Source organism: Cotesia glomerata, linkage group LG7 (genome assembly GCF_020080835.1).
Source record: "Cotesia glomerata isolate CgM1 linkage group LG7, MPM_Cglom_v2.3, whole genome shotgun sequence".
Lineage (NCBI taxonomy): Eukaryota > Metazoa > Arthropoda > Insecta > Hymenoptera > Braconidae > Cotesia > Cotesia glomerata.
This window is the reverse complement of record NC_058164.1, coordinates 3,805,697-3,816,807: the sequence shown is the minus strand read 5'-3', so window position 1 is coordinate 3,816,807 and position 11,111 is coordinate 3,805,697. Positions and strand designations below refer to the sequence as shown.

General features: G+C 28.1%; 3 protein-coding genes across 7 annotated transcripts; all 3 read left to right on the top strand.

The window, feature by feature from the left end:
* Positions 1-277: 277 nt before the first annotated feature.
* LOC123269392 (antichymotrypsin-2-like) lies at positions 278-2,833 on the top strand. The gene is made up of 7 exons (XM_044735080.1): positions 278-436; positions 505-641; positions 716-895; positions 1,661-1,871; positions 1,947-2,158; positions 2,243-2,579; positions 2,654-2,833. The coding sequence occupies exons 1-7, from the start codon at positions 427-429 to the stop codon at positions 2,797-2,799; spliced, it is 1,233 nt and encodes a 410-aa protein (XP_044591015.1). The 5' UTR covers positions 278-426; the 3' UTR covers positions 2,800-2,833.
* A 910-nt stretch (positions 2,834-3,743) lies between these two features.
* Positions 3,744-6,761, top strand: LOC123269390 (antichymotrypsin-2-like). Of its 5 annotated transcripts, none has more exons than XM_044735077.1 (9): positions 3,744-3,849; positions 3,973-4,124; positions 4,234-4,370; positions 4,504-4,686; positions 5,299-5,509; positions 5,590-5,801; positions 5,858-6,194; positions 6,264-6,400; positions 6,540-6,761. In XM_044735077.1, the coding sequence occupies exons 2-9, from the start codon at positions 4,115-4,117 to the stop codon at positions 6,570-6,572; spliced, it is 1,260 nt and encodes a 419-aa protein (XP_044591012.1). In that variant the 5' UTR covers positions 3,744-3,849; positions 3,973-4,114; the 3' UTR covers positions 6,573-6,761. The 5 variants fall into 5 exon arrangements, with proteins under 5 accessions (XP_044591012.1, XP_044591011.1, XP_044591010.1 ...); XM_044735076.1 differs by having other exon boundaries at positions 3,958-4,124; XM_044735075.1 differs by having other exon boundaries at positions 3,942-4,124.
* Positions 6,762-8,021: 1,260 nt separating this feature from the next.
* Positions 8,022-10,546, top strand: LOC123269401 (antitrypsin-like). Its single transcript, XM_044735093.1, is given in 6 exon segments — positions 8,022-8,149; positions 8,222-8,404; positions 9,279-9,489; positions 9,562-9,773; positions 9,839-10,175; positions 10,243-10,546. Coding segments are annotated over 5 exon segments (987 nt in total). The 5' UTR covers positions 8,022-8,149; positions 8,222-8,344; the 3' UTR covers positions 10,410-10,546.
* The last annotated feature ends 565 nt before the right edge of the window (positions 10,547-11,111 follow it).

The window sequence follows — 11,111 nt, the reverse complement described above, 5'->3', positions numbered from 1 at the left end:
TACAAATAAAATTTTATTAGTATTTAATAAAATCTATTAATATTTAATAAAATTTTATAAAATAATATTAAATAAAATTTTTATTTGGGATTATCCAAATAAACTTTTTAATAAATAGTAATAAAATTTCATTACTATTAAATAAAAATTGTTTCTCAGTGTAGTTGACACAAATACAGATACTGTACATTTAAATCATTATGTTGATAACTTTATTGATCTTTCGTCTTTAAAGTATCATAATAAATTATATAAATTAGGAAAAGTAAAAAATTTATAAAAATTATTAATAAGTACCGACAAAAAGAAGGGGAAATTCCTAATACAAACTCAGTATAAAAGCTAAGACAGCGGCTTCAGTAATCATTCAGCGGTTGTACTCCGACTTGCTTAGAACGTGGTGATTACGTGGCGATATTTACTGCGATGGCTTACTGTAAGTAACGAAATTTACTTCGAACAAGAATCTTAGAAAGTTATTTATTTAATAATAAATTATTCTAGATATTACTTGGCTTGTTGGAGCCATTCTGATAGCTCACAATTTTGGGAATATTTTGACAGCTTCAGTTCCTGAAACCCAAAAAGCTTCGAAAACTTTATTCCAAGGAATAAAACAATTTTCTCAAGATTTCTATCAAGTATTTTCTTAAATAAATTTTTTTTACTAAAGTAGTAAATTTGTGATTAATTCTAATGGAATAAAATTATTTAGAAAGCAAATGATGGATCAGATAATCTTATATGCTCACCAATGAGCGCGAACATGGTTTTAGCCATGGCTGCGTACGGAGCTCGAGGAAATACGGCTAAGCAAATGCGAGCAGGTTTACACCTACCCGAAGACAATTCAGCTAGTAGAAACGGCTATCGAACACTAATTGATACTTTTTCTGTAAGTAATCTTGTCATCAATCTTCTGATAGAAGGCTTTATTTATATTTAATAAGCTTTATTAACTGTTGATAAATAATTTTTTAACATCATAGGATTTAATAAATATTTATTAACAGTTAATAAATTATTTATTAAATACGATTTATTAAATGTTAATAAATATTTGTAAACAGTTAACAAATATTTATTAACAGCTAATAAGTAATTTATTAAGTACAATTTATTAACTGTTAATAAATATTTATTGATGGTTAATGAATATTTGTTAACTGTTAACAAATATTTATTTAAAATAAAAAGCAAAAATAGGAATTTTTTTTTGACACTTTTTATACCCCTATAGCTTGAATACATGATAATAATTCAAATCACTAAATAAATCAACCTTTTTAATATTTAAAAATATAAAAGATAATTATGAGCTGTGATAGAATTTGGTATTTTACAATAAACGTTATTATAATGTAATATAATTAATACAAATAATTTATAAAGATGATTTTTATTTATAAACAATCTTGATATTATATGACATTGCAAGCGAAACAAATTCACTCAACAAAATTTTTATTAACTGTTAATAAATATTTGTTAACAATTAATAAATACTTATTAACTATTAATAAATGTACTTTTCTCCCAAATAAATATTTATTGAATGTTAAAAAATTAAATAATTGTATTCAAATAAATAAAATTATTAATAGTTAATAAATCCCTTTATCAGTGTAATTAATACTTCAAGTATTATTTTCTGTTGTAGAACGTGAAAGCGATAGAGCTTAAATTAGCCAATAAAATATTTTTGGGAAAGGATGTCGAATTGAAACCTGATTTCAAAGATATTACTGAAAAAGATTTTCGATCGACTGCAGAGACTGTAGATTTCAGTAAAGGGACTGAAGCTGCAGCAACTATCAACAATTGGTCTGCTGAAAAAACTAACGATCGTATCAAACACGTCGTTAGTCCAGGTAACTATTAAAATGAATTGATATAACAGATTGTCCTATTAAAACCATGGCTAATATATTTTTGAACCATTTTAGACGATGTTCAAGGTGCAAGTTTGGTTTTGGTTAACGCATTGTACTTTAAAGGAGATTGGGTTTCACCTTTTGAATCTTATATGACTCAGTCTGAGCCTTTCAATGTCGATGAAAAAACGACAAAAGATGTCGACATGATGTACCAAGAAAAACGCTTCAATTATGGAACTCTTCCTGAACTTGACGCTATTTATGTGGAGCTTCCTTACATTGTATTTACTTTTACACGTTAAATTCTGACTTGCACTATGTTCAAAAAATTTATGGATATAATTAACATTATTTGATTTTTTCAGTCAAGTACAGAGAGCGATTTAACTACTATGTTTATCATTCTTCCCAATACGATAGGTGGCCTGCAGAAAGCTGAAGAATTAATTCCCAAACAGAACATTAAAGAACTTTTTGAAAACCAACATAAAACGTTACTGAATCTCTGGTTGCCTAAATTCAAAATAGAAAGTACCATCAATGTTAATGATATCCTCGAAAAATTGGGAATGACTGACATGTTCACAAATAATGCTGATTTTACGGGAATTACCGATAATCCACCACTGAAAATCAGCAAAGTAATCCAAAAAGCCTTCATCGAAGTTAACGAGAAGGGAAGTGAAGCCGCGGCTGTTACTGGTAAAATATTTTCACTAATTTTTTATCGCAAATTGATCTGTTTTGTTAACATTTGAATTTATTTTTTGGCTCAGTCATGGCAGCAGTGGCAATGTCAGCACCAATTTTCCCTACTCCACCAGTCAATGTTAAAGTTGATCATCCTTTCGCATTTATACTCTACCACTATGAAACCGATACTATTCTATTCCAAGGGCATGTAACATCACCATCTATATAATTAATATACTTGAGCTAAAATTTATGTAAAAATTGATTTTTAAAACATATCTACTCTGAAAAAAAAATTTTTTCCATCTAGAATATTAAATTTTTTACTTGAGTTTTCTTTATTTAAAAAAACTGGTTTTCTTAACCTTAAAATATCACGTTTTATTATAAGGCTAGTTTTTTGAAAAAAAACTTTATTCTTATAGTTAAAAAACTTTCGTATTCTAATCATAAGAATACAATTTTTTTATCCATAAGGAAAAATTTCCTATGTAGAAAAAAACTTTTTTTTCAGTGTACTTCGATTTCTTTGAATAAATGTTTGCAGACATAAAAATAAATAATTAGCAATTTTTTAAAAACAATTTTTCGTTTTAAATTATCAATCCTTCTTCTATGATAAACTCGATAAGTAATATTGATTGCTAATTCCAACCATATGACAATAATCAATACAAAGCAAATGAAGAGTAAATAGAAAAAAAATTTGTACTGAGAAACGATCATACATTATGCCGAGCGTCACTCAAAATGAAATATTTGAGATAAAAAAATATGAAAAAATAACATTGATGTACGAAAGTCAATTATATTATGTAATCTAACAAGCAAAAGAGAAAAACGCAGATGAATATTTTACAATAGTGTTAAATATTCTATGTTTTAATTAATAATAAAAATATTTTTCCAAGAATTATTAATCCTTCCAATATGGCTGATAAGCAATCATTGCTGTTTCCATCCATATGGCGACAATCAGCATAAAGAAGAAGTAAAAATAAAATAATGTTTTTACCAAGAAACGTGTATACATTATGTTTATATTGATTGTCAGTAAATAAATTATTTGATAATGAAAAACGGGGAAAAACAATACCGATGTACACGACAATAAATTACATAAAGTAATTTGACAAACGAGACAGAAAAACCCAGATGACTAACTCAATGTACATAGTGTGTACAATGTTGTATTAGTATAAAAAAAAATAGCATGTTGAATAACCAACAATTACGCTATAAACAGTTGATAGTTAAGAGAAGCTCGTTGGGATCATTAGTAAGAAAATCATAACATAAACATAAGTTATCAGCGATAACTTACTCGCCTATGGCCTCTCAACATTAAGACTAATAAAAGATTTTTTCAAGTGCTATTATTTTTAAGTGCTTTTATATCCAGTTCAGAAATATTTAAGTGAAGAAAGGGGAGAATTTCATTGTAATCAGCCTTTAAATAACGACGGAATTTTTGTACGTTATCATTCGCAATTCGTATCGCGGCCAACGTAGATCATCGAGTATTTCATACTTTTTAAATAAAAATGAATCACCGTAAGTACACTTCTATTTTCGCACATTTACGTCAAATATCAAGCAATTAATGATATTTGATAAAAATTGTGATAATGTGTATAATTGATAAGTAAATAATTCATTGTAGGAACGAAATGGCTGATAGGATCCGTTTTAATATTGACAGTGTTAAACTGCGAAAACTCGTTGGCATCGTCAGAAAATGAAGAAAATTTGAGAGCAGTTTCCAGTGGGATGAACCAATTTTCGGCAGATTTTTACAAAGTAAGTATAATAATGTAATCTTTTTATGGAATGTGGTTTGTAAAAATATTTGATTGCTACTTTTAGGAAAGAATATATTTAATTACAATTACTATTGTAAATATTGAATTGATAATTATTTTAATTGACTTAGACGTCATCGGAAAGCACAAAAGATAATCTTATCTGCTCACCGCTAAGTGCTGGCATTGTATTGTCTATGGCAGCGTACGGCGCTCGTGGAAACACGGAAAAACAAATGCAAACGAGTTTACGTATGCCTGAGAACGACGCTGTCGGTAAAAGCGGTTTTCAGTCGCTTATTGATACCCTCAATGTAAGTATACTATTTTATTACTTTAGAAAAATTTTTTTTAGAATTTTAATGGGCATAAATACATAATATAGAATTATTTATTCATTATAATTTTATTATGGAATGATTAAATTAAATTATTTAAATAAACTTATCTACTTACTTAAAATTAAGATTTCATTATAGGGTAGAAGTACCGTTTGTGGCCACTGTGCCGTTTATGGTCATTTATTGTATATATAAACGATAGATATGAATTAATATTAATAAATTATTACAAACTCAATTTGTTTTAATATAAATTTTTTAAAACTCAACAAAAACATGGTTATAATATTATAATTTTTCATAAATAAATTCAAATGTTAACTGGCCAAAAACGGTGCTAAGTTGGCCAAAAACGATACTTCTACCCTACTTAAAAAAAGTACAGTCGACTCTCGATAATTTGAAACTCAAAGGACCAGAGATAAATTTCAAATTGTCAAGAGTTCATAATAACAAGCGTTTAAATAATAAATAATTTTTCAAGGGACCGGAAAAAATTTTCAAATTATCGAGAGATTAAAATTAACGAGTGTCAAATTATCGAGAGTAGACTGTAATTCTTAAAATTTTTTTTTGATATTATAGAGTGTAAAGAAAGTTCAACTGAAACTAGCGCAAAAAATTTTCACAACTACCGGCTTCGAAATGAAACCTGATTTCAAAGACATAACTGAAAACAACTTCAGATCAACTGCACAAAGTTTAGATTTTAGTAAAGCTGTCGAGTCCTCACAAACGATAAATAAATGGTGCGAAGAACAAACGAACAGCAGAATTAAAGAGATCGTCCAACCAGGTTAGCAGCCAGTGAAAAATTGAATTATTAAAAAATCAATCAATCAGTAAATTTTACAAAAAATATTCAAACATTTACAGATGACTTGAATGGAGCTGCGATGGTTTTGCTAAACGCAGTTTATTTCAAAGGTAACTGGCTGTCAAAGTTTAAAGGCGAACAAACTTTACGTAAGCCGTTCCATGTTGATGAAAAATCCACCAAAGACGTTGACATGATGCATCAAAGACACTCGTTCAACTATGGAGAGCTGCCTGAACTTGATGCTATTTTTGTAGAACTTCCATACGAGGTACATTTCTATTGACTGATTTCTTTTCAATTGGCTTAATCCGTTTGAATTTGTAGAAAGAAGATGAAAATGATGCGATCAGTATGTTTATAATTCTGCCAAATGATGTTAATGGTCTTTCAAAATCTGAAAAATCTTTGTCCACCGTTAACTTCAAAAGCATCCATGACAATCAAAGAATGACTGATATGCACTTGTACATGCCTAAATTCAAAATTGAAAGCACACTTCAGCTCCAGCCGATTTTGGAGAAGATGGGAATGACTGATATGTTCTCAGACATCGCTGATTTCACGGGTATAACAGATTCTTCGCCCTTAAAAGTGAGCAAAGTAATTCAAAAGGCATTCATTGAAGTAAATGAAGAAGGAAGCGAAGCTGCGGCAGTTACAGGTGATTATTTTATTATATTATTGAAGTATATGGCTCGGCTGGTCTCAGCAAAAGTATCTTTTATTCTAGCGGGAGTGATATCATTTAGATCGTCTAAAATTCCACATCCTACACCGATAACAGTGATGATTGACAGACCCTTTATCTATACGATTGTCCATTCTGCAGCGAATGCTGTTCTGTTCCAAGGACATATTTCCGACCCGGTTTTCTAATTTTATTTGAGATAAATTAAATTATAAAATACATATATCTTTGACTGATTTTACGACAATAATGAATATTGATTGAAAAAAATCAAATTTTTGATCCTTAAACTTGGAAATTAAAAATATTTTTCTTCAGCTATTGTTGCAGTTCATATGTCTGCCTGGATAGAATACCCAAAACCGATTGCTGTTGAAATTAATCGACCTTTTATGTACGTTATTCATCTCAGTGATACTAATACTGTTCTGTTCCAAGGTCATGTTAATTTGCCTCCCATGAATTAAAGAACATTATTGCAATTAAGTGTTGTAATTAGAAATAAGTCTCCAATAAAAACTTTGAAAAATATCATTTTAATCTGGTTTCCAATTTTGATTATTTGCTTTAAAAAATTTTGGAATATGCAAAATATTTTTATTTTTTTTTAAATAAAAAATGTATATAGCGCTAGACCTTCAAACTCCGTAAAAAACTGAGCAGATACAACGTATAAGCAATTTTCTGTAGTTATAGTATCAATAGATACCTATAGAGTTATGTGGGGCAAATGTGCGCAGTGGGTAAAAGTGCGCGTTCCCATCTATTTGGGACTCAAATGACTCTACCAATAGTAGAATATGAAGATACTCAGACATAGAAAATAAAAACATGAAAAATAAGAAAATTAAAAATTTTTCGGAGGTACTTCAAAAAGTGTAAATTTTTTATAAATTTACTATTTTAGCTGATTGTTAAATTAAAAAATAATTGATTTAATAAACCATAGACCACCTAAATAATTAATAAATCTTAAGTCATTTACTTTGAAAATTAAATATAGCTTATTTATCAATTTAAAGTTTTTATAAAATCAATTTTCTGCGATTTCGAAATTTACAACACATTTATTAACGTGATAAATTTTTTCTTTAAAAATAAAAAATTATATTCTTATGAAACATTTTATTGAGATTCTAAAACTGGCGATATAATTTCGGTATCGCCTCTTTTACAAATAAAAAAAAAATGGTTACTATCTGAGCTATCCGATATAAATTAAAGGTAAATTTATAGCATTATGGGTACGCAGTAGAATTAGGTATAAGGAAGAGTCGCACGAATCCAATGAATAAAATAAAAATATACGCATGCGCACTAAAAACTTTCAAGCGTACGGGTCTCGGTCACGTCACCGAATGTTTACTGTTACGCGTTATTGTGTTATAAGTGTAGATAGAACGCGGATCTTATTATAATAACTAATTATAATAACTAATTATTACAGGTAAAATAATTTTAAAAAATGATTAAAGTGTGTGTTATCAAAGCTGAGAATTTAAAAATAAATAAATTTATTTGTAATATTAACGACGAGCTAGTATTCAGATAACAATGAATCAAAGTAAGTATATAGTTTAACATGACTATAACGTGTCAAAAATACTACACGAAAAAAATCCTGTCAAAATTATAGAAAAATCTGTTAAATTTACAGTTTTATTTCTGTCAAGACATAACTGTCAAGTTAAAATTTTTGAAATGTAATTTTTACATAACCATTCCTATAATTTTTTTTTTTTCGTGAAGCAAATAACTATTTTATTGAATAAAAATTTTTAGATAAGAGGACTTTTGGTGCTTTCAACGAGGCTAATGCTCCTGTTTTTAATTTTGGCGGCGTTGTAACAGCAGAAGAACCGATAGATCGTGAAAGTTTACGTACCGTTACAGAGAGAATGTACCAATTTTCCTCAAAATTTTACAAAGTAATTCCAAATAATAATTAATAACAAATAAATTTTCTACATACATTCTCATCTATTTGATTATTCATACAGGCTCTAATAAATTCGGTGGATTCTAACGTTATCTGTTCACCATTAAGTGTTGGTATTGTATTATCAATGGCAGCTTTTGGGACACGTGGATTCACAGCACAACAATTAAGGTCTAGTCTTTAAATGCATGAGAATGACGAAATTATTAAAAGTGGATTTCAATCACTTATCACAGCCCTCAATGTGAGTACACCCGTGAAGTAGCAATACACTGATAGAAGGATTTAGTACGAAGTACTAAACTAATTTAGTAACAAAATTTTTATTCATTTATTCGGGAGAAACAAATATTTTTTACCTATCAATATTATTTGTTACAGTTTAATAAATGATTTCTTTGTGTGGACAAAGCCTGATTACATGGAAATAAATATTTATTTCCACTAAATAATATTTAGTAACAGGTACTAAATATTTATTTGATAAGTATTGTCGGTGATGGCTAAGCTTTAATTCCAATGTTTATGTGATACATAACCTATTGACTGACTTAGATTATTTTATTTAGCTCGATTTTGGGAGATTTATCAAATTTTTACAAACACACATACACCCAATAAATGGCTTCTATTTATGTCTTTTCTCACTGGAGTTTAGTTTACATTTTTCAATTTGTCTATAATTGAAATGTTAAAAACTTGTTTAATTTTAAATTTTATAAATGTCTCAAACAAAAAAATATAATTTAATGAGATTCTTTTCTTTATAATATCTTATATTTTTACTTAAAATTATTTATTTTAATTATTTTGATTTATTTTAAGTTAAAAAGTTAGTTTAAATTCTAAAATTAGTTAAAAAATTAATTTCTTTGATACCAATAAACGATTTATTGAGTACCAATAAATCATTTGTTAAATACTACTAAATATTTATTTGGTGGAACTAAATGGGCTTTAATAAATGATTTAGTACTTATTACTAAATATTTGGTAATGAAAGGTTTGTTACTAAATCATTTAGTATCTGTTACTAAATTTTATTAAATAGAACTGAATCTTTCTATCAGTGTATCAATAAAATTAATTTTTAATCAATTAAATAATTTTACCGACAGAGAGTTACCAGTTCAGAACTCAAGTTGGCTCAAAAAATATTTATAAAAGATGGATTTGAAGTAAAATCTGAATTTAAAAATGTCCTTAAAAGTAACTTTGAATCTGAAGTACAAAGTTTGGATTTTAACAACTCTGAACAAGCGAGTCAGACAATTAATAATTGGTGTTCTTCAAAAACTAATGGTCGCATTAAAGAAGTTTTGTCACCTAGTAAGTTATCAGAGTATGTTTCAAAAATTATTCTTGTGAACTTTAATAAATTGTTCTTTGGAATTTTTACAGGTGTTGTCCGAGAAGCACTGATAATATTAGTTAATGCTGTTTACGTCAATGGTATTTGGGAATCAAAATTCAAACTGTGAGATACACAACCTAGGTCATTTTACATCGACGACAATTCTACAATCAAAGTAGACATGATGTATCAAAAAAATTCATTTAATTACGGAGTTCTCGTAGCTCTTGATGCTACATATGTTGAACTACCTTATAAGGTACAATAAAATTTAAATAAAGACGTGACATTTATTCTTAATACATAAAAAATATTTGATTGCAGGGTTCAAATTTCGAAGACTCAATCAGTATGTTTATAATTCTTCCGAATAAAAACAGCGGTTTGAAAAGAGTTGAAAATGGATTTGACACGATAAATTTTAAATTAATGTACGAATTTTGCAGAAAAACTGAAATGTTTCTGTACCTGCCAAAGTTCAAATTTGAAAGCAAGTTTTATCTAACACAAATTCTTCAAAGCATGGGAATTACTGATGTGTTTATAAATGGCGCTAATTTTTCTGGCATTTCGGAAACTATTCCTCTAAAGATTGATGAAGTTATTCAAAAAGCATTTATTCAAGTTGATGAAAATGGAACAGAAGCTGCAGCGATTACGGGTAAATATAACTTAATTATCTAATAAATGTTTTTTTTTTTTTCACTAAAATTTTATGATTTTTACAGCTACAACCATGCTGTTTGGATCATGTTATCCAGCTCCTCAGCCTCTTCCTATAACATTCAACGTTGATCATCCTTTCGCATATGCTATTTATCACGGTGCTTCAAACACCGTGTTATTTCAAGGTCATGTAACGTCCTTACCACCGGTGGTTGACGGCCGTCAATAAAACAATATGTGGAACCTGTGAAGCCAGAATTCACAACCCCACTTTTTTTCCCCAATATGTTTAAATAGAATTGAAAATATTATGATTTAATGTATGATGATTTTGATTTTTGAATACATTAAAAATTAATAAACCCATATTTTTTATCTTCAATTAGAATTTAATAGACTTTTCGTATTTATACAAACATGTTTTTTAAAACATGTGAAGAAAATTTTTCATTAAATAAAATCTCTAATTTTACCACAACATATTCAATTCATTAAGAATATTTCGACGTCCTAATTAACAAATTATCTAACTCCATTTTAAAGAATCTTCCATTTGTTCGATAAAACAATCAGTTAAAAATTTATTATCACTTTAAAAAACCATTCAATATCTATTAAAAGTACAATATTTTGGTTTGGATCATTCAAATAATTTATAATTGAACTATTGCTACATCAAAATGTTAAAAAATCACCCTCTACAAAATAAGGAGTCAGACCAATTGCTAATTAGACCGTCGATTTGTAGAAAACTACAATACTCGATTGGTATAAATTTGAATTGAAGTTATTCAAGTACCATTTGTACGAATAGAAAATCAAACGAGTGAAACTCATACTGGCTCAAAAAATATTAATAAAAGACGGTTTTGAAGTCGAATTCAAATTAAAAAATTGCCTTAAGAATAACTTCCCATCAGAAGTTCAAGTT

Excerpts from the sequence above, each read along its gene's own strand:
- LOC123269392 (XM_044735080.1), top strand. Across the intron at positions 896-1,660 it reads CACTAATTGATACTTTTTCT|AACGTGAAAGCGATAGAGCT; the intron begins GTAAGTAATCTT and ends TTTCTGTTGTAG. Across the intron at positions 1,872-1,946 it reads CAAACACGTCGTTAGTCCAG|ACGATGTTCAAGGTGCAAGT; the intron begins GTAACTATTAAA and ends GAACCATTTTAG.
- LOC123269390 (XM_044735077.1), top strand. Across the intron at positions 5,802-5,857 it reads TTGTAGAACTTCCATACGAG|AAAGAAGATGAAAATGATGC; the intron begins GTACATTTCTAT and ends TTGAATTTGTAG. Across the intron at positions 6,401-6,539 it reads AAGGACATATTTCCGACCCG|CTATTGTTGCAGTTCATATG; the intron begins GTTTTCTAATTT and ends ATTTTTCTTCAG.